A 19,857-nucleotide genomic window follows, 5' to 3' on the forward strand; every position below is an offset into this window, starting at 1 on the left:
TTATTACAAGTCAGGACAGTAATTACACCTGAATAGGAGGGGGCTATGGTTTGTGAGGGGGCATACAAGGGCTTTTAAAGTTTTCTCCTGCTCTATTTATTAATCTCATTGAACTTAAATGTTTGAAGTAGCCGGGCAGTAGTGGTGCACGCCTTTAATCCCAGCACTTGGGAGGCAGAGGCAGGCGGATTTCTGAGTTCTGAGTTCAAGGCCAGCCTGGTCTACAGAGTGAGTTCCAGGACAGCCAGGGCTATACAGAGAAACCCTGTCTTGAAACCCCCCTGCAAAAAAAAAAAAAAAAATGCTCGAAGTACTCTTCAGAATGATTAATCTTATCATTTAAAAGTACAGTTTGTACAAATATGAATCAAAGGTGGGGAAGAGGCAGTCATAAACATACTGGGTTCAAGAATATCCCAAAGCCTCAGAATTAAACTTCAAAGGAGAAAGAGATCTTTGCAGATATAATTAATCAAGATGAAATCATACAGATCAGGGGAGGGCCTAAGGCCGAAGACTGTTGTTTTTTGAGGAGGCAAATGAAGACATAGTACCACACTCACAGAAAGGAAATATATGTGCTAACAGAAACAGTGATGGTTGTACTATGACAAGCCAAGGTTTGTCACTAGGCGTTAGGACAAAGGCATGCACAGGATTCCCTCACAGAGCTTTAAGAGGGAAGCAACTTAGCCAATATCTTGCCTTTGTACTTCCATAATCATGAGACACTATATTCCTGTTGTTTTGTTATGGTAACCCTAGGAAGTCAATAAATATTTTGGACTGGGAAATGGAATGATGCTGGAAGAATTTTGATGTTTGTTAACAACATAAGCCCAAATTTCCTTCAGGAGTCCACTGGCAGAAACACAGATCCTAAAGGCGGTGGTGGTCAAGGCTTAGGAAAAGGGGGAACAAACAGTAAATAAAGGTCATGTAACCCTAGACACTATGCATAAGCATGGATATCTGCATGTGTACATACTCATCACGAATGCAATATTGCTACAGATAGAAACATTAGCCAAATTTCTACAGAGGCCTTAGGAAAAAATACTGAATGATATTTAACACTGGAAGAAAAATGATCTTTGTTATTCAGTGGCAGAAAGTTGGCTTAAGTGGTTTCATGTTATTGGGGGGGGGGAAGCTACCTTGTAAGTAACAAATTTAAGATATGCAGCTGAGATATCCAAAGTATGAAAGACAAGGGTTATTTCTTCTTGATGCTCACAATAAAATTGTAATGTAAAAGATATAAAGTGAAAATCTAATTATTAGGGAGAAAGAAACTAGCAGTTGATAATCTAAAAAGGCCTAAACCTATCAAGACAGTGTGTTCTGGAAAAGGGGCCAGGTCTGTGGCCAGATAAACTTTTACTGAAGACACTGGGAATGACTCACAGATTCAGTCATCTCCAGAAGCCAGAGATGGAGGAGGCAAGCTTATCTGTGAAGGATCTGCAGAGAACCTCCAGTCTAACTGCATGCATCTCTTGACTTCCTCAAGGCTGATAAGGCACCTGAGAATTCTACGCCAGAATCAGTGGCAGGCAGCCTGGTGGGAGACAAACCTGGGACAAAAGGAAGAAAAGATGACTAAGAGCAAAAAAGACGCAGTTGCAGAGGCCAGAAAAGGAGCACAAAGCATAGTAAGGAATCAAACTTGCTCTGCTGGCTGATTAACTTGTTCAGTAACCCCTTTATTCCGTCTTTCTTGCCTTTTCAGAGTGGGGCTGTCTATCATATGCCTGCCTCACCATTATATATTACAATAGCATGATTTCTTTTTCAATTGCACAATTCTCTGGGTGGGAAGAAAGAAATTTTGTTTCAAGATGTACTATATCCTGAACCTCGTCCACACCCAATTTAGATTACTTGGAGGGGGGTGTTTTAAGACAGGGTTTCTCTGTTTAAGTAGTCCCAGCCATCCTGGAACTTGCTCTCTAGACCAGGCTGGACTCACACTCAGAGATTTTACCTGCTTCTGCCTCCTGAATGCTAGATTAAAGGCATATGCCACCCCTGCCTGCTTCAATGATTTAAATAATGAAATGTGAGACTTTTTGAGTTTACATGTAAATGTAGTTTGCAATGGGTTACATGTATATTGCATGTACTAGGAAGAATCTGGACTTTTACAGGACAGAGGACAGAATGTGCTATGTTGCACAGAATATCTCTACTCGGAACCTCAAACTGATAGTAGTTGATAATATACTATTTAAATCTGTTGTTAAACTACTATAAGCTAATACTGGGTTAGGGTGCGTTCAAACCCCAGTGAATACAATACTCTACAGGTAAAATGAATATACAGAAACAGACAAAGAGAATGCCATTTTGAAGACAGAAGTAAAATTAGAATAATGTATCAACACATGCCACAGAATATCAAGGAGTACAGGCAAGTAGTATAGGCTAGAAAAGGCTAGGATGGATATGCTCTTAAAGCCAACACAAAGACTGGCCCATCACCACTTTAATTTGCCTCCAAAACTGTGAAGGAGATAAATTTATGTTATACAAAAACCAGATTTATGTGAGTTTACTAGCAGCCTTAGAAATCTAATACAATGATTATTGAAAATTCTTCTACAAATTATATTAGAGAAAGAGATAAACTATTGGTATACATAACAGTGTACCTCAAAATCTTTATGCTGAATTAGGTATGTTTTATGCAAAGAATACTGTATTGTTTTACCTATAAAAAGTTCTAGAGGAGAACAGAACTATTTAGACACTATAGAAACAAATCTACATGGGAAAACAAATCAAAGTATGATCTGCCTCTGGGTGAATAGGATGGGAGTTATGGGAAAGAAGTATGATGGGAATTTCTGGAATGATGGTAAGCTATGCAATTTGATAAGTGTTGGGTTATACACATGTAATGATGTGCTGTAGATGGCCTAAGGTTTGTGTGCACCCATTTTCATACTGAGTAATGACAGATTGGTATAGCCTGCAACTGTTCACAGTGGAAATATGTAGACCATGGAAACTGGCAAATGATACAAACCAGTCAGTGCCTGAAGAGCCAATGCCCTTTCTTATTAGCATATCACCATTCATAACCATACACTGTCTATAAATGGGCAGATGGACACTTAAGGTTTATATATATTATAACATGAAAATTTTATGAAGATAGAATCAAAATAAATATTTAACTATAGCTAACAATATGAATGCTGATGTATTTGAGAATCTATATTTATATCAACTTTTAAAATGCATGTATAAGCAAAATACATTGATACGTATTTAGAAGTACAAATTAGATATGCGATAAAGTATATCAAGGATACAATATAGATTGTGATGTAATGGGTGTTTGTGGGAAACCTTTTTTACTTTTCTGGATGTTTGAAATTTTTTCATTGAAAAACTCCCTACTTAAGATATCAGAAATATTAACCGATGCATATAAGTCTGGCTCTCTAACTGCTGCTTATGGTATATAGTAAAAGAAGAAAATCCAAGTGTTTTGTTTTTCCAAGAATTTAAAATGCTGAAGGACATCCCCTTGCCCCCAGTCTTCAAGTTCTTTAGATAGAAATAGTATGTACTCGGGGGAAACTGGCAAATGACCCAATTGAAGTCCTCAAAGGAAAAGCGGGCCCCAGCTGCAGCCCCTTAGGAGATAAGGATGGACTCCAGCACTGGAGTATAAAGATTAGCATTAAGCACCAAAGAGTCCCCTGTCTCTGAGAGAAGTGGGAAGAAAGGGAGAATGAGAAAGCAGAAGTCTGCAGAGTGCTGGAGGACCAAGCAGATGCAAGTTCTTGTTGCTTTGAAATTGGACAGAAAGCTATCTGTTAAAACTAATGAAAGGGTAGGACAGGGAAAGGACTGAGTATCTCCCAATTGTCCTGATAAGGAGTGAAACAGAGAGCTGCCTGGGGACCAGGAGATACAGACAGAGGGGGTCAGGCGGCAAGCTTTAGATGGCGCCAAAGATGAGGAATTTAGTGAAGTACTAACGACCCAAAAGTGACGTGATTTTTCTCCAGTAGAGCTCACAAGGCAGGTTAAAGGAAGACAATTAGCTGAGACTTGTCTAAGGAGGCATGAAATAAAGACAAGAAAGCAAAGATAGATAGATAGATAGATAGATAGATAGATAGATAGACAGACAGACAGATAGATCCCTGAGGTTAGAACTGAATGAGACTAGGAAGGAAGAGGAAGCAGGCAAGACAAGAGAGATTACAAAGAAAAAGGTAAAAGAAGTAGATCTCAACACTATTGAAGACACGGCATACCAGGTAAAAGAATCTGGAGAGCTATTAAGGTAAGGAAAAAGACTGTAGCTGGGCATGGTGTGCATGCCTGTAATCTCCATACTCGAGAGGCTGAGATCAGTTGATTGCCAAGAGCTCAATGCCAGCCTGGGCTACACAGCAAGTACCAGGTCTGTCAGCATTACACGGCATGACTGTCAAAAAAACAAACAAACAAAAATTAGCCAAAAAGAGAAAAATCATGGCCAAAGACTATATTTTAGACTTATTTCCAGGAGAATATTTCTAGAAATAATACATCTCAGCTTTTCCATGAATTTCATTTTAAAATGATCTTGCATAATTCAAAGAAAGTTTGTCTCAACAGTTGGAGATCTAGCTCAGTGGCAGAGCATTTGCCTGCTATATAAGTTCAATCTCCCATACTGCAAAGGGAAAGAAGGCTGTTTCAAGATAGTCTTTTGAAAATCATATACGCAAGGGCCATAGTCAACGCCATCATTGATTTTTCTAAAGATGGTATATTTCAGGGACAGCATAGTTAATTAACAACTGGGTTTGAGGAAAGTTACTTATTCTCCTCAGAAGCTCAGTTTTGTCATCTGCAAAATATATGTAATAATTTCACATCTTACAGAGCTGTTACCAGAAGTAAATGCATCAGTTTGAAAAAAAAAAAAAAAAAAAAAAAAAAAAAACGTTTAGCACAATGACTGGCATAAATAAGCCTTCAAAGAGTATCAGCTGCTAGGACTTCAGTTTCTAGGTAAGATAAAATAAACTCCCTTCACTCTGTCTATCCCATGAAGTACAGTTTATAAAGCTTACCTAGTCTAACCCACAAAGTAGAGTTACAAACCTTGGTGAGAATATATGGTCCACTTGAAGTGTGTGGCTAATGAACAGTAGCAGACAGCTAAGTGGTTAAAGACCTAAAATCTAAACTAAGGAACTCACGCTCAGATCTCATTAAGTTGCTGAAAATAGAAAGACCGCCAGACTTAGCAGCTTAATCCCAGTACTTGGAAGATGGAAATAAAAAGATCAGAAACAGAAAGAAAAAAAGTTTACGATGATGGTAAATTGACTTTCTACAATAGTGTCAAGACAATTTTAATGTGAAATGGCAGTGTTTTCATATGCAATGACAATTGTACATATAATCTACATATAATCTCTATGTATGTGTATATATATGTGTATATACATATATATGCAACCAGATGAATATAAATCTCTCTCATATGCCAAAGTAACTCAAAATGGTTCATAGACTTACATGTGTGAGCTGAGCTGAAACTGCAGTCTTTTAGAAGAGAGGAGAAAATTGGTATGTTCCTAAGTTAGAAAAAATTCTTCATCATAAGATCAAAAAATAGAAGTCTCAAAAAGCAGTAGCTTACATGGAATCAAAAATCACAAACTTCAGCGTTCTGAACTATATGTCATTAAAACGATGCCAGAAAAACAGTAGAGTAGGAACCTTTGAAACATCGCTTCCAAAAAGGCAATAAGAAAATCATCAGAACCAATTCTTACAGTTCTAGAAAATAGTCCAACACACTGGGAAAGATTTCTTAGGAAGAATAGCTGGATCTCTGCAAGAATAATGAGTTTTTCAGTGCTTTAATCTACCCTACTTCCATCCCAACTCCTAGTTTGGTGGTTAACCTTGAAAGCCTGTATTCGAAATCAATAGAAAACAAACAAAACCAACAACAGGGCCACCAGTAGAGGGCGAAGAATGAGGCAGCAGCCCCTTGGAACTACTGTTCCTTCAGGAAATTCAAGAGACACTCCCTTTATCTGAACAAACTCAAAGCTCAGAAAGTGATCACAACCTTTTCTTCTAGGAGGTTTTGGCAAAGATGTTCATAGACAATTGTTGAATTTCACAGAGGTGAAGATAACAGTTGGAGAAAACACATGTTAATAAAAGGCTTTTTAAAAAGGCTTCAAAAGGCAAATCTCAAAAATGAGATGCTTATATGAAGCTCTAAAAACATCTAACATATATGTAGGCCTGCCCATACATACACACATACACATATACAGACAGACAAACAGACTTAGGTTTCTGCATGTTCAGAAAAGACCTGAAAAAGTCCCGTGGCATCACTTTTGATTAACCAAGAGGTTCTGTGCAAACAAGAAAGGGAAGCTGAGATTGCAAAGTTCATAGGTTAGGGTTGAAGATATTTTCAGCATGCACACAGAATCACTCAAGAAACACTGGAAAACTACTAGCTCTAGAAATAATGTTCTAGATACAATGAAAACATTACACTGAAGTTGAGAGCACCATATATTATATGAATCATTTATATAAAATGTCTCAAATAGGTAAATCCGTAGGGATGGATATTTTCTCAGTGGCTGCCCAAGACTCGAGTATATACAAAACCTAATAGCAGTCCTTTAGGTGATGGCAATGTCCTAAAACTAGATTGTTGTTATGGTTGATGAATTCTATAAATTTACTACAAATCACTGAAGTGTGCACTTAAGGAACAAGTTTTATGGTATGCAGTAAATGCTAACTCAATAAAGTAGAAAACATGAGCCAGCTCCATGCTGTAAAAGCCTCCTCTTCCCCAAATGCGGTAATACTAATAGGGAGAGGTAAACGGATGGTGGGAAGGCAATCCTGGGATGACAGAATGAAAACCTCTAAAGAGCTCGGTCCTAAAAGCAGAAAGAACACCGGCAAAAAAAAAAAAAGTCAAAATCAATTTTGGTAGAAAATTAAACACTTAAAATAAAACATGGAACAGAGTGTTTCAAGAAAAAGTAAGGTTAGTAAGTAAGGCTTGTAGCATTTCAACTTTCTATAATATCATCTCTTTCTCTGCAGCTTCAAAGCCCTAAAAAGTGCAACATTATTGTCATTATAGAAGCTAGAACCCAGCAGCACAGCTGAACTTAGAGGGCAGAACTGTTCTAGAATATTACCAAAAAAAAAAAAAAAAATAGCCCATCCTCAGAAAATCTGCACTATTTCATATGCCTGGCATCCCGTGGGAAAGCACCATTCTGAAGACTTGTCTGTTTTTGATCTGACTGATACCCCTTACTGTAAAAAGAGTTCATCCCTATGGCATTTGTCAAAATTAAGTGGTGGAGGTTATATACAGTACATCTGCTTGACATGGAATTAACATTGAAGACTAAAAAAGGGCCAATGAAACGATCCCACACAGGATCAAGAGAGCCAACATTCCAGCGTGTAAGCGGGACGGGGGGCAGGGAAGTGAAAGCCCCCATCCTGAGCTGAGGAGTTCTTGGCAGTTAATGGCTATTAAGGAAGGCTGAGTCACTTTTCTGAAAGGGTATGGGGCCCTGGTAGGTTGACCATGCTCTATAGGGACTGCCCTATACCCATGCACATATGAGCTTCAGGACATTATGTTCATTGCAGTTATTAAAAAAAAAAGAGTGCAGGAAGATGGGGAGGGTGAGATGTAGAGAAGTACAGAAAGGAGGGGAGGGAATGAAGGGCAAGGACGAGCAAAATATACTGAGTCCGAGTAGAAACTTAAAGGGGGAAGCAGGCCTGCAAAGATTCAAATATGTTCCCAAGAATCTGGGAGGCAATGAACATAAACAAAGCTGTGTATATACCCAGGACAGCTGGGATCCGAGAAGACCCTATTATCTCACGGTGGGCTGACAGTAAGGCTTAGCTTGAATAGGAGGTGACGTCACAGGCAGAGCCGGCAAGCCTTTGGGTATTGAAAGAGTGTTCCCAGCTACTTATACACAGATCCTTAAGCAAATGATGATAGACATTCTGGTGCAAGACCCTTAAGGAACTCTCTTCAGTTGTTAGAGAATTACTTTGCTAAGGAAGCAAAGAGAAGACATAATTCTTAGAATTAAATACAAAGGACATTTACTAAGCAAGGGCATCAACAAATCCATGAGGTAGTAGCAATGGTGTACTGCTTTTTTGATTTACTACATTATACTATTTATTTTCAATAAAATATACAACATATTATAATGGAAGAGGAAAGTATGACTTATACACAGGTAGAGAAAAAAAAATCAATAAAATCATGTTAGGCTAACTAGACAAAAATTTAAAACAGTTATTCTAAGTTCCTTAAACAACTGAAGAAAAAAACCCCAGACTATCTGATAAAATGGAAACTAAAAGTAAGCGGAGGACATGAAAATGAAGAGCGAAGCAGAAACTCTGGAGTTGCAGGCAGAGTAACTGACGTGACCACTTCTCAGAACTTAACAGATTTGAGCTAGCAGAAGAAAGACTCCACAAACTTGAAGATAACCCCACTATCTACTCAGAGAACAATAATCTAGTCCGGGAAAGAAAAACAAAGAAGGGCAAGGACATAGTAACAGCCTCAGCGGACGAGGCAAATGATTAACCCTTTCTGACAGCACACACAGAGCACAGGACTCTCAGAAGCTGAAAGAGCGGGTAGGAACAAACAACAACAACAACAACAAAAACAAAACATTTCAAGAAGCAATGGCTAGTAACATCTCCAAACTGATATATATATATATATATCTCCAAACTCCAAAGGGGATGCAAAGAGTAAATGTGTGTGTGTATGTGTGTGTGTGTGTATACATGTGCACATGTGCACGGATGGGTTTGTATGTGTGCATGTGTGTGTGGGGGGGTAACTCATGTGTTACAGAGACTTGACATGTATATAAGTGACCGTGTATGTATAGGACACAGGACAACCTCACTGTTGTTCCTCAGGAGCCATTTACTTTGCTTTTTTGAGACAGGATCTCTCAATGGCTTAGAGCTCCCCAAGCAGTAAGGCTCAGGGATACACGTATCTTTGCCTCTTTAGCCCCAGGATTGCAAGCACATATCACTATGCCCAGTTTTTTTTCTTTTGTTTTGTTTCGTTTTTTGTGGGTTCTGGGGTTTGAACTCAAGTTCTCATGTTTACATGACAAGCATATTATTGGCTAAGCTCTCTCTCCAGCCCGAGAATGAATTGTTAAAACAGCAACTCAAGAGAAGAGACTCATGGAAAGAGGTCCAAGTAGAAATAACAACTGACTTACAGAAACCACAGTGGCCAGAGGCAATAAGATGGCATATTCAATGTGCTACAAGAGAAAGGCCGTGCACCAAAAGTTCTCATCCATCAAAATGTCTTCAGAGAAGAGGAAAAAGAAAAACCAGTGAACAACAGGAGGATGACTACAACTGAAGTATATTATATGCATATAAGATAAGTCACAAAGACACTCAGTATTTTGTAATAATTAATATATGCTAATAGTGCTTTTTAAAATAAAAACTATAATTAACAACTGAAGAAGAAATTATCAGATAAAGAATTCCTTACCAGAAGACCTACCCTACAAGGAAGTAAATCCTTTAGGGCTAAGTGAGTGAATAGTGCATAGTAGCTCAGATGCAGAGAGGAACAGCACTCATAAAGTTGACTACATAGGTATAAAAAAAACCATGGTGTGATCATCAGATCTTTGTCTGATCTGATGTAAAGCAATAATTACAAAACTGCTATAGTACTTGAAAATCTACACAGAGGTAATCTGTATAACAGTATAAAAGAACAGAAATATAACCACATTTTAGATATGATTAAAATTATGTTGCCATGAATGTCAACTAATTTGTTTAATCTAAAATGTTAACTGTAATCCATAAGATAGCCAGGTAGGGAATAAAAGACACACACCCGCATCTACACTGGTAGGGGGTGGGAAGAATTTCATCAAGTTAATTAAAATGACATACTAGATAAAACTAATTCCATAAACAAACGAACAAACTAATAAATGCAAATCCTATCTTATCAACATAAGCTAATACTTTAAAATAAGCAAACAAAAAAACCTTAATCAAAAAGGCATGAGAAGCTTCACCCATAAAGTCTCAATAATATGGTTGCCTAAACAAGACCTACATGATAAAACCACCAGCTGACATGCCAATGTTTGCAACATTAAATGGACTGAACTTGATTTGTAGAGAGACCCTGTCTCAAATGAAACAAAACAAAACAAAACAAAACAAAACAAAACAAAACAAAACAAAACAAAACAAAACAAAACAGCATGCTACTGGCATAAAGCCAGACACATATACCACCAACGAGCCTGGAAATAAACTCTCATCCATATGGTAAATGATCTTTGAACAGAGATTACTCAGTGCAGAAACAACAGCAGTCTTCAAAAAATGGTCCTGGGAAAACTCAGTAGTAGCAAGTATAAGATGAAACTGAAGCCTTCTCTTATGCCATATGCAAAATTTACTCAAAATGGATCAAAGACCTAAACAGCAACACAGAAAATGTAACGGCTCAGAAGATAACATAGATGAAATGACTTCTTGATATTGGATTTCGTGCTGACTTCTTAGATATGCTAACAGAGGCATAGATAAAGGAAGGAAAATAGCCAGGTGGCGGTAGCACACACCTTTAATCCCAGCATGCAGGAGGCAGAGGCAGATGGATCTTTGAGTTTGAGGCCAGTCTGGTCTGCACAGTGAGTTCTATGACAGCCACGGCTACACAGAGAAGCCCTGTCTCAGAAAAACAAAATAAAGGAAGAAAAATTAGAGAACTGTTCACATTAAAGGATATTATAAAAAGTTAAAAGCAGACGAAGAACAAGAGAAAATATCTACAAATCATGTATATGAGAAGTTATTAATATCAACATACTTGAATGAGTATCTATTTATAGAAGATACATGGTCAAATAGTATATGAAAAATACACAGCAGCAGCGGGGTGTGGTGGCACACGCCTTTAATCCCAGCACTTGGGAGGCAGAGGCAGGCGGATTTCTGAGTTCGAGGCCAGCCTGGTCTATAAAGTGNAAAAAAAAAAAAAAAAAAAAAAAAAAAAAAAAAAAAAAAAAAAATACAGAGCAGCATTAGGTAGGAAAATGCAAATCAAAAGTACAGTAAGATAAGTCATGCCTTTTAAAGTAGTAATTATCCAAAAAGAGAAAAGACCAAAAACAGCATGTGCTCCTGAGAATTGAGAGGGACTGGAACTTCTGCGCATTGCTGGTAGGAATGCAAAATGACGGTGTGTATAGAGAGCAGTAGGGAGATTCGTCAAAAAGGAAACAAAATTATAAGATCCAGCAATTCCATTTCTTTATATGTACACAAAGAACTGAAAGTAGATATCAAACATTTGTTCACCAATGTTCACATAAGCATTAGTCACAATAAGTACAAAATGGAAGTAACTGAAGTGTCCACGGATGAATGAATTGATTAAACAAAGCAGTATGTATATACAATGGAATATTATGCAGCCTTAAAAAAGGAATGGAATTCTGATACATGCGACAACATGAATCAGCAATGAAGACATTTATGCTAAGTAAAAAAACCTGATCATAACGGATAAATATTGTATGATTCTATTTATGTGAGGTACATAGAGTAGTAAAATTCACAAAAAGTAGAATGGAGGTTGCTAGAAGGCAGAGGGTGTGAGGTAAGATAAAGTAGTTTTTAATGTGTGTAACTTTAAAAGCTCTGGAGATGGATGCTGGCAATAGTTAGAGAATAACAGATATATTTTAACACCCCAGAAGTAAATACTTAAAAATGGTTACAATGGCAAATTTTATGTTACATATATCTTAGCACAATTAAAAACATACTACTAAGAGAATAAAATTACAAGCTCCAGACTGTTAAAAAAAACTTGCAAAGCATACATCCTGTGGAGGACTGTGTTTAGCATATAATCGAGTAATCTCCAAGGTCAATAGGAAGGAAAAACAATCCAATGAGAAAATGATAGCTACATGACCAGAAACCTTAACAAACAGAATAGAAGGATGGCAAAAAAAAAAAAAAAGCAAATGGGAAGATGGTCAGCGTCAGTCACCACTGAGAAAAGGCACATACAAACACCACCTATCAGAACAATCACAATAAACGCTGACAAAGATGGAGAGCCAGGGATGCTCAGACATCACTGGTGGGAATGCAAATGGTCCAGCCACTCGGGAAAATGGTTTGGCAGTTTCATATAAAGTTAAGTGTGCACTTACCATATGACCCAGTAATCCCACTTCTAGATATTTACCTTAGAGAAATAAAAACTGATGTTCACACAAAAACCTGCACAAGAATGTTAATATCAATATCATTCATAAAGACCATAACCTGGAAAACCCAAATCCACTTCAATACGTGAATGGATATGGAATATCCACACAATGAAATGGGACTCCACAACAAAAATGAATGAGTTATTGATATAAACAGCAACTTGGATGAGTCTCAAAAGCATTCTGTTGAGTGAAAGAAGCCAGCCTTGCAATGTTAGACACTGCACGATCCCACTTAGATGAGTCTCTAAAAGGTAAAGCAGAAGTAATGGAGAGAAGTGAGAGCCGGGGACTCGGGGCGAGCAATGGGGGTGATTGTAACAGGGATAGTGTGAGGGGAGTTTGAGGAATGGAGCTGCTTCCCCTCTTGACTGTGGTGGTGGATACATGAAATCTACATGATTTACAAGTCACAGAACTGTACACCAAAACAAGGCCCCATGCAATTTTACTGTAAGTTCATTTCAAAATGAAATTCTACTTATGATATAATTATTACCATCATCATCAATATTACATTGATTAATGATATTTGAAATTATTTGCGCAATGGGATCTAAAAACCAGCCAGGTCAATAATGTTTGGTACAATAAAGCTATAGAAGTCAAAACAAAACTAAATGTAAAAGCTTGGCAACTTTGACTAACTCCTCTCTTTAATATTTCATATCAGGACAGTATGTTCTCTCTGAATTATTTTCTATAAACATTGTCATAAAGTGACTATGGAATGAAATAAGTGCTCAACTTAGAAGTCTGGGACCCTAGTTTACAGTCCTAAATCTAACACTGTAAGAAAACCCTTGACTTGCCTTTTGTGCCTAATTTTATCTTCCTCTTCATTGAGGTCATGTACTTGTCTGCACTTGTCTTTTTTGTGGTATGCTGTGAAGGTTTAAAGCGAGGAGTTTCAACGACAGGAAAGAGAACAGAGACACACACACACACTCCCACCTATCACCCCACTACCAGGTCCTGCTCTGATTCCCATGTGTTCCCTCACTTCGTCCTAACAACTCCACAGCATGGCTATGACTGATAACTTTCATTTCCCAGAGGAAGCCACTGAAGTATAGAGAGGTAATGTGATCACCACTACACAGCTAGGAAGTAGGGGAGCCAGGTTTGCCCCAGGCAGTCTACTTCCAGAGCCAAAGTTCACATTCAGTATGCCATGTCTCTCCACAGAAAACTGTTCATTCGCTCCTTCCTCCCTTCACCAACAGCTCTGCCACCTGTCTAGCCTATCTCTCTTCATCATCCCATCCCATCACTTAGCGTATCATAAAGCAGATGAGTGCTAGTCCCATGGACCCTCTTCTGACTTCTCTCCTCAGCATCACGGTTTCAATGTTCATCAGAACCTGTATATTCTCATCCCACCATCCTCATCAACTCAACCGGTCCGAATGAAACGCACCATCCTTCCTCAAAATGTCCGCTAAAGACTTCATTTTACCAAGTGTTCACTTAGACAGCCTTGAAATATAAGCGGTACCCTGCCTTATTCCTGTCCACTCCATCCTCATTCAGTGAGTCTCCTCCTTCATCCTCAGTCCTGTCACCTACAACTAAGTCCACCTCTCAAGCCCACTATCAGCATTCCAGGTGACAAGTTGATAACTCAATGACTTCTAACGCCACTCTCTCTTTCCTCTCTCTAATTTTCTTTACTGACCACCACACTTGATCATTTCCAAGTCCAGTTTTTGTTATCTTACTGTATTCAAATGCATTAACTGAAGAAACTAGCTCCATATACCTTCGTATTATCAAACAAATCAGTTTTCCGAGTATTCCAAGCTACCTTTTTAACCTGATCTCTTCAAACTAACCCAATTAACAGTGCTCGCGACCAATTACTGCAACTGAAATGCTAGTTCCTCTCTTATAGGAGCTTAAAAGAGTATGTAGATCTTACCCCTTCTGAGAGGCCCTCTTCAGTCACACCAATAAAACTCTGAGCTTCTGTGGCACTGAGCCATGTATCTATCATTACTCCTAAAGAATACATGTGGGCACCTCTAAGCTGACTAGTACACGGCTAGAAACCATTTCTTAAACACTTTCTGGGTACCTTTGACCATGCAAAGTAAAATTACCTGGTAAACAAATTCTTTATGGTTAAGACACATACTGTTTATGGACAGATTTCGCACTGTCTTACAGTTCAGCCTAAAGACTCGTCACGATCTAGCTGTATTTCCCTTCCCTTTTGTGTATCAGCCATCACTCCTGACCAGACACTGTTTCAGTGCCACACTGAACTTCTTGCTGTTTCCTACGTGTACCAGGTCCTTCCACAGTATGACTCCTATCCACTCAGTAGCAGTAATGTTCCTTCCCCTTTACATTACAAAAATGCCCACTGTCCTGTTAAGACAGTACGTCATTTGTGTTCCATGCCACCTTGGCATTTGAGCAAACCCTCTAGAATAACACTTTCCATGCTAGTAACTATACACATATTTGTATCTCTTGTGGGACTATATATTTCTCAAGAGTAGTAACACCTTGTCTTTCACTAATTCCCCATATCTAATGGCTGGATGTTAAGTCTTTCTTCCAGTTAAAGAAGCTTTCAGAGTCAGTGAGGATCCCATACCTTGGTAATAAAGAGCTTTAAGGAAGGAGTGACGATCAGTTCCCTGAAATAAAGACTTCTCAATTTCCATTTCTCTTCGGGTCAACTGTTTGCTCTTTGAAAACCTCTGTGGCAGGCAAAGGATGCGCTGGCGCTCTGAGATTCTTTCTTTAATATCTTCAAGCCGTTTCTGTATTGCTTCGGGAGTGGCCCTCAGCCTTGTCCTCTGAAAGCAGGGAAATAAGGTGCTTTATATCAAAAAGGATACAGTACAAACATGAATCAGAGACCTCATGTGAGAGAGAAGATGAGAAAGGCTCAGAAATTGGAAGTGTTTATGGAAGTTTTAGTTAAGGGCTAATCAACAGCTTCTCTTTAGCCAATGTCTCTATCTTAAAAACCAAAGAAGATTCAGACCCAACACTCAATTTTAGAAAAACTCAGAACAAAAAGGTTCTCAATGACAAAATGAAATAACTACTATGTTGGGGAGTTCAGCCGTATCTGCCTGTTGATGGTTTACACACCCCAGCATAGAGGCACAAAATTGGGCACGAGATTTATCTCCTGAGTATCCTGCTGCCACCTACCAACTGGCATAAATGAAAATAAAGAAATATTTTTATGAAAAGAGCCTGTTTACCTTTTCACCAGAAACATGGCTTTTCCAGATCAATATTTCAGTTTCATTGAGCCCTAATTCCCTGAGAGAAGCAGTTTCCTGGTCTTTTTCATGTAGTGTCTGGAACTGGGACAAAGTCATTGTCCCAGCTGCTTCCTTCCCAAAGGGCTTGTACATAGTCCCAGGCGCAAAGCTCTTTTTCTTAGAGACACATCTGCAAAACACAAAAGAAGTGAATAAGAACATCTGGTGGTTGAATTCACAGTGATGGGGCCGCCTGTTAAAACAAGTCCAATGAAGTCCATAGGCAAAGTCTCGTTTCCATTTTATTGCCTAGGTGAAGCACCAGGGCAACAAAATGGAATTCCCCCACAAATCCAGGACTAAATTAACAAATGTTAACTGAGTACATGCTATACATTAGATGCTGTGTTCTGTTCTGAGAGTTCACATTTTAAAGAAAAGAAACTCGCTGGGCAGTGGTGGCGTACGCCTTTAATCCCAGCATTTGGGAGGCAGAGTCAGGTGGATTTCTGAGTTCGAGGCCAGTCTGGTCTACAGAGTGAGTTCCAGGACAGCCAGGGCAACACAGAGAAACCCTGTCTCGACAAAACCAAAAANAAAAAAAAAAAAAAGAAAGAAAAGAAACTCAAGGGGCTAGAGAGATGGCGTAGCAGTTAAGAGCTCTTACTGCTCTTACACAGGACCTGGGCAAGTTCTCAGCACTTGCATGGCAGGCCACAACCACCGGAAACTCTAGTTCCAGGAGCTCTAAACCCCTCTGGTCTCTGTAGGCACTGGCACACATGGGGCTTACATAAACTAACGAATTCCTCTCCCTCCCTCTCGCTCCTTCTCCACCCCCGCCCCCACATACAAACACATAAAATAAATCTTCTATAAAAATCTCAAAAGAGCTGCCACCTATATGAAGAATTGTAGAAAGGATGCAACTAAATAGGAAATGAGCATAAAGAATTATAAATGTCATGTTAGGGGAAATGCTGGGTGCTACAGTAGGACACGGTAAAAGTAGTTAACCCGGGCTTGGTATGATATACACTTAAACTTCCTCCAGAAAGACACAAAAACAAAATCTGATTTCATCTGAAGAGGTCTTCTGAAGAAAGTGGCTAGGTGAGAGGCCTGCGCCATCAAGCTTGAAGAGGGATAGATAACCCGCAGGTAAGGGTCTACTAGAATCTGTTTACAAATCAATACCCACTCTTCAATGGAGACAGAGGTATCGAGTTGATGTTGAAGGAGGCTCTTCAGCTGCCTCTCACCTTCTGTTTCCAGTTCCTCCAGGACATGTTCTTCATCCTTCACACAGCTATTTACCCTGGAACGGATATAAAACAAGAACAAAATCCATAGGGAAAGCAGAAGACACATAAAGTCTGAAAACATGTCCCCATCTATATTACCTATCAGCGATCCATTTGTTCAAACGCATGTCTTCAATCGTCTCCTGCCCTGAGTATTATTTGACTATACATTCAGTCAATACCTATGCATAGAAGAGGCACTGTGTTAGCTAGTTTTGTGTCAAACAACACAAGCCAGAGTCATTTTGGAAGAGGGAACCTGAATTGAGAGAATGTCCTCACCAAAGTGGCCTATGGGTGAGTAAGCCTATGGTGTGCTTTCTTGATTGGTCATTGATACGGGAGGGCCACACTCACTGTGTGCAGTGCCACACCTGGGCTGGTAGTCCTGAGTGCTATAAAAAAGCAGGCTGAGAAAGCCATGAGAAGCAAGCTGGTAAACAACACCCCTCCGTGGCCTTTGCATCAGATCCTGCCTCCAGGTTTCTGCCAAGTTTGAGTTCTTGCCCTGACTTCCCTCAGTGATGGAGTGTGACCTCAGAGCTGTAAGCTAGAATGAACCCTTTCCTCCCCAGGTTGCTGTTGGTCATGGTGTCTTTTCACAGCAGTAGAAAAGTTAACTAAGATACTACTTGTAGAAATTAAAGATATTCTAGGCATAGTTTTGATCAAGGAATTTGTAATATATTTAGGGAGAAGACGTATATCCTCTTGTGCTGTGTACCTGCGCCTCTAAAGAGAGGGAATCTAAATAATAATAGAGAAACATGCTCAAATGAGTAGAAGTTTGCAGAAGAAAGGGGTAACCTGGGAGCTAAAGTGGTAAAGATGACTTCAGAACAGTATTCTTAAACTGGTACGTGAAAGATTGGATGTGACAAAGTAAAGGAAAGCAAATATAAAGAGACAGGCCATGAATTGTGGGATACCTGGAACCTCTATTTAGATACTCTCTTTGAACAGCCTTAAATACATGAAGTAAGGGATTTGGACCAGACCTGAGCATACGCAGATTAGGAAGCAATTTATCAGTCCACTGGGTGTCAAAGAGTAAGCAGTGTTTAAGACCATGTGGATTAGAAGATATAACTAGAGCAACTAGTTAGGAAACTATTGAGGTATGTGGCAATGAAGGTCCAGACTAGGGCAGAACTGGCAGAAATACAAAGGAGGGATTCAATGGGAGAGGCCTTTAGGTGAATGATGTGAATGACGTTAAGAAAGTAAGACAGACAGACACATAAATAAAAACACTCAAATTTCGAACTGTTGGTACAGCTTGACAGAATGTGGGTATGAAGGAAGGAAAATGGTTCCAGCTGGAATAAATGCCTAGGAAATGGAAGGTCAGTGTCACTACTACCTACACTGAGGTGAGCAGCTCTTCCAACTCTGAGACCCTCCCAGGAAGTGCACTTCCAAGGCACTGGTCTGAAGCAACAACAAACGTTGACTGGCTACAGTTCTTACCGGGAGGACAGTCTGAGGCTCAACACAGAGGAAGCTGAAGCCATTTGAGGACATAAGATCTGAAGCCATTAGAGAAGAAATTCTGAAGAAGGGCAGAAAGTATGAAGAGCGTCTTGTGAGGTAGACAACCGGATCACGGCTGTGAGCCAACCTCAAGTGATTAAGAACTCTTACTCACGTCCCAAGGAATAACACAACCATGTAACCATGTGAGAACAGGGTAGAGAGACACATGAACAAACACAAAGATGACTTAAATCCATGAGAAAACTAAATATCGAATTTCTTACCAAACAGACCTTGTCTACTGGGGTTTATAATAAAGTACAGAAAATCCCTGTAATTATAAGATTCCTAGAAAGAGCTGGACCCATATTGAAATATTCTAAAATAACTCTGGAACTAAGTTTTTAAAAACCTTTTAAGTCTATCTTTATTTACAATCCCAAAAGTTACTGCTAAATTTAATTTTTTAAACATGAATAAGCATATCAACGCACATGGCTCTACTGAGAAATACTGTGGGTTTTTTTTTTAAAAACTTATCACAGAAAAAGACAATATATTCTCATTTATATAAGGTTAAAGCACAGATGATACTAGGAATATTTTGTTCAGGGATTAAACTCATATGTGGAAAATGAACTAAAAAACAAAAAACAAAACATGAACAAACAGCTGGGCTGTGGTGGCTCACACCTGTAATCCCAGGACCTAGGAGGCCAAGGCAAGCGGATCTCTGAGTTTGAGGCCAGTCTGGTCTACAGAATGAGTTCCTGGACAGCCAGGGCTATACAGAGAAACCTTGTCTTTAAAAAAACCAACAAAACAAAACAAAACAAAAACAAACAAACAAACAAAAGACAAAGGAATAATTGTAATTGGTGCAAACTCCTAGATAAAAGGGGAAGAAACAATCTGAGAGCCAAGGGGGCTTCTACGGCACGATGTGAATCCTGTCCTACCTCTTAACCTGTATAGCAAACAGCTCTTTTATAATCACCCAAGCTATACACTAGATTCACTTTCCATGTATGAGGAATCTCATCACAGAATAATTAAAATAATTAAAGCAGAGGAAACATGAAAACAAGACAACAAATGAAACAAACAAGCAACAACAAAACCCTTTTTAAAAAATTCAGGAGAAAGTATGCCTAAACAGGTTCTTTGTGCCATTGTTCCAGTGCGAAGATTCAACGGTAGTGAGAAGCCAAAACTAAGTGGCTCCTTTTTCTTAAGGTTTCCTGTCCGGTCAATAACTGGGAAGCTTTGGCCTCAGGGAAGTCCGCACCAGGCTCAAAGGGCCATTTACTGCAGAACCAGGAGGGGAAACTGCCCTGAACTTCCCTTTCTTCTTCCAAAGCACCCGGAGCCAGAGCTGCGCTCAATTTGGAGATGCAAACTATCACCCCGTAACTTGAAGATCTCAAAGCACTACCCGGTGTGGCGGGCCCATTATGTCTTTAAAATCTAGACAAAGTAAAG

The 19,857-nt window shown here is 39.1% G+C and overlaps 1 protein-coding gene across 1 annotated transcript in view; it reads right to left on the bottom strand.

The window, feature by feature from the left end:
* Window positions 1-17,135, bottom strand: part of LOC110287254 (RNA-binding protein 41) — a 39,890-nt gene extending 22,755 nt beyond the window's left edge. Inside the window, exons 1-4 of the mRNA XM_029473533.1 lie at window positions 16,999-17,135; window positions 16,797-16,913; window positions 15,593-15,785; window positions 14,971-15,175 (exon numbers count right to left, since the gene is read on the bottom strand). Coding sequence (XP_029329393.1) covers window positions 14,971-15,175; window positions 15,593-15,785; window positions 16,797-16,913; window positions 16,999-17,027 — 544 coding nt within the window. The 5' untranslated portion in view covers window positions 17,028-17,135. The remainder of the gene's footprint in view (window positions 1-14,970; window positions 15,176-15,592; window positions 15,786-16,796; window positions 16,914-16,998) is intronic.
* Between the last annotated feature and the right edge of the window lie 2,722 nt (window positions 17,136-19,857).

The sequence above is a fragment of the Mus caroli genome, chromosome X, assembly GCF_900094665.2.
Source record: "Mus caroli chromosome X, CAROLI_EIJ_v1.1, whole genome shotgun sequence".
In the NCBI taxonomy this organism is placed as follows: Eukaryota; Metazoa; Chordata; class Mammalia; order Rodentia; family Muridae; genus Mus; species Mus caroli.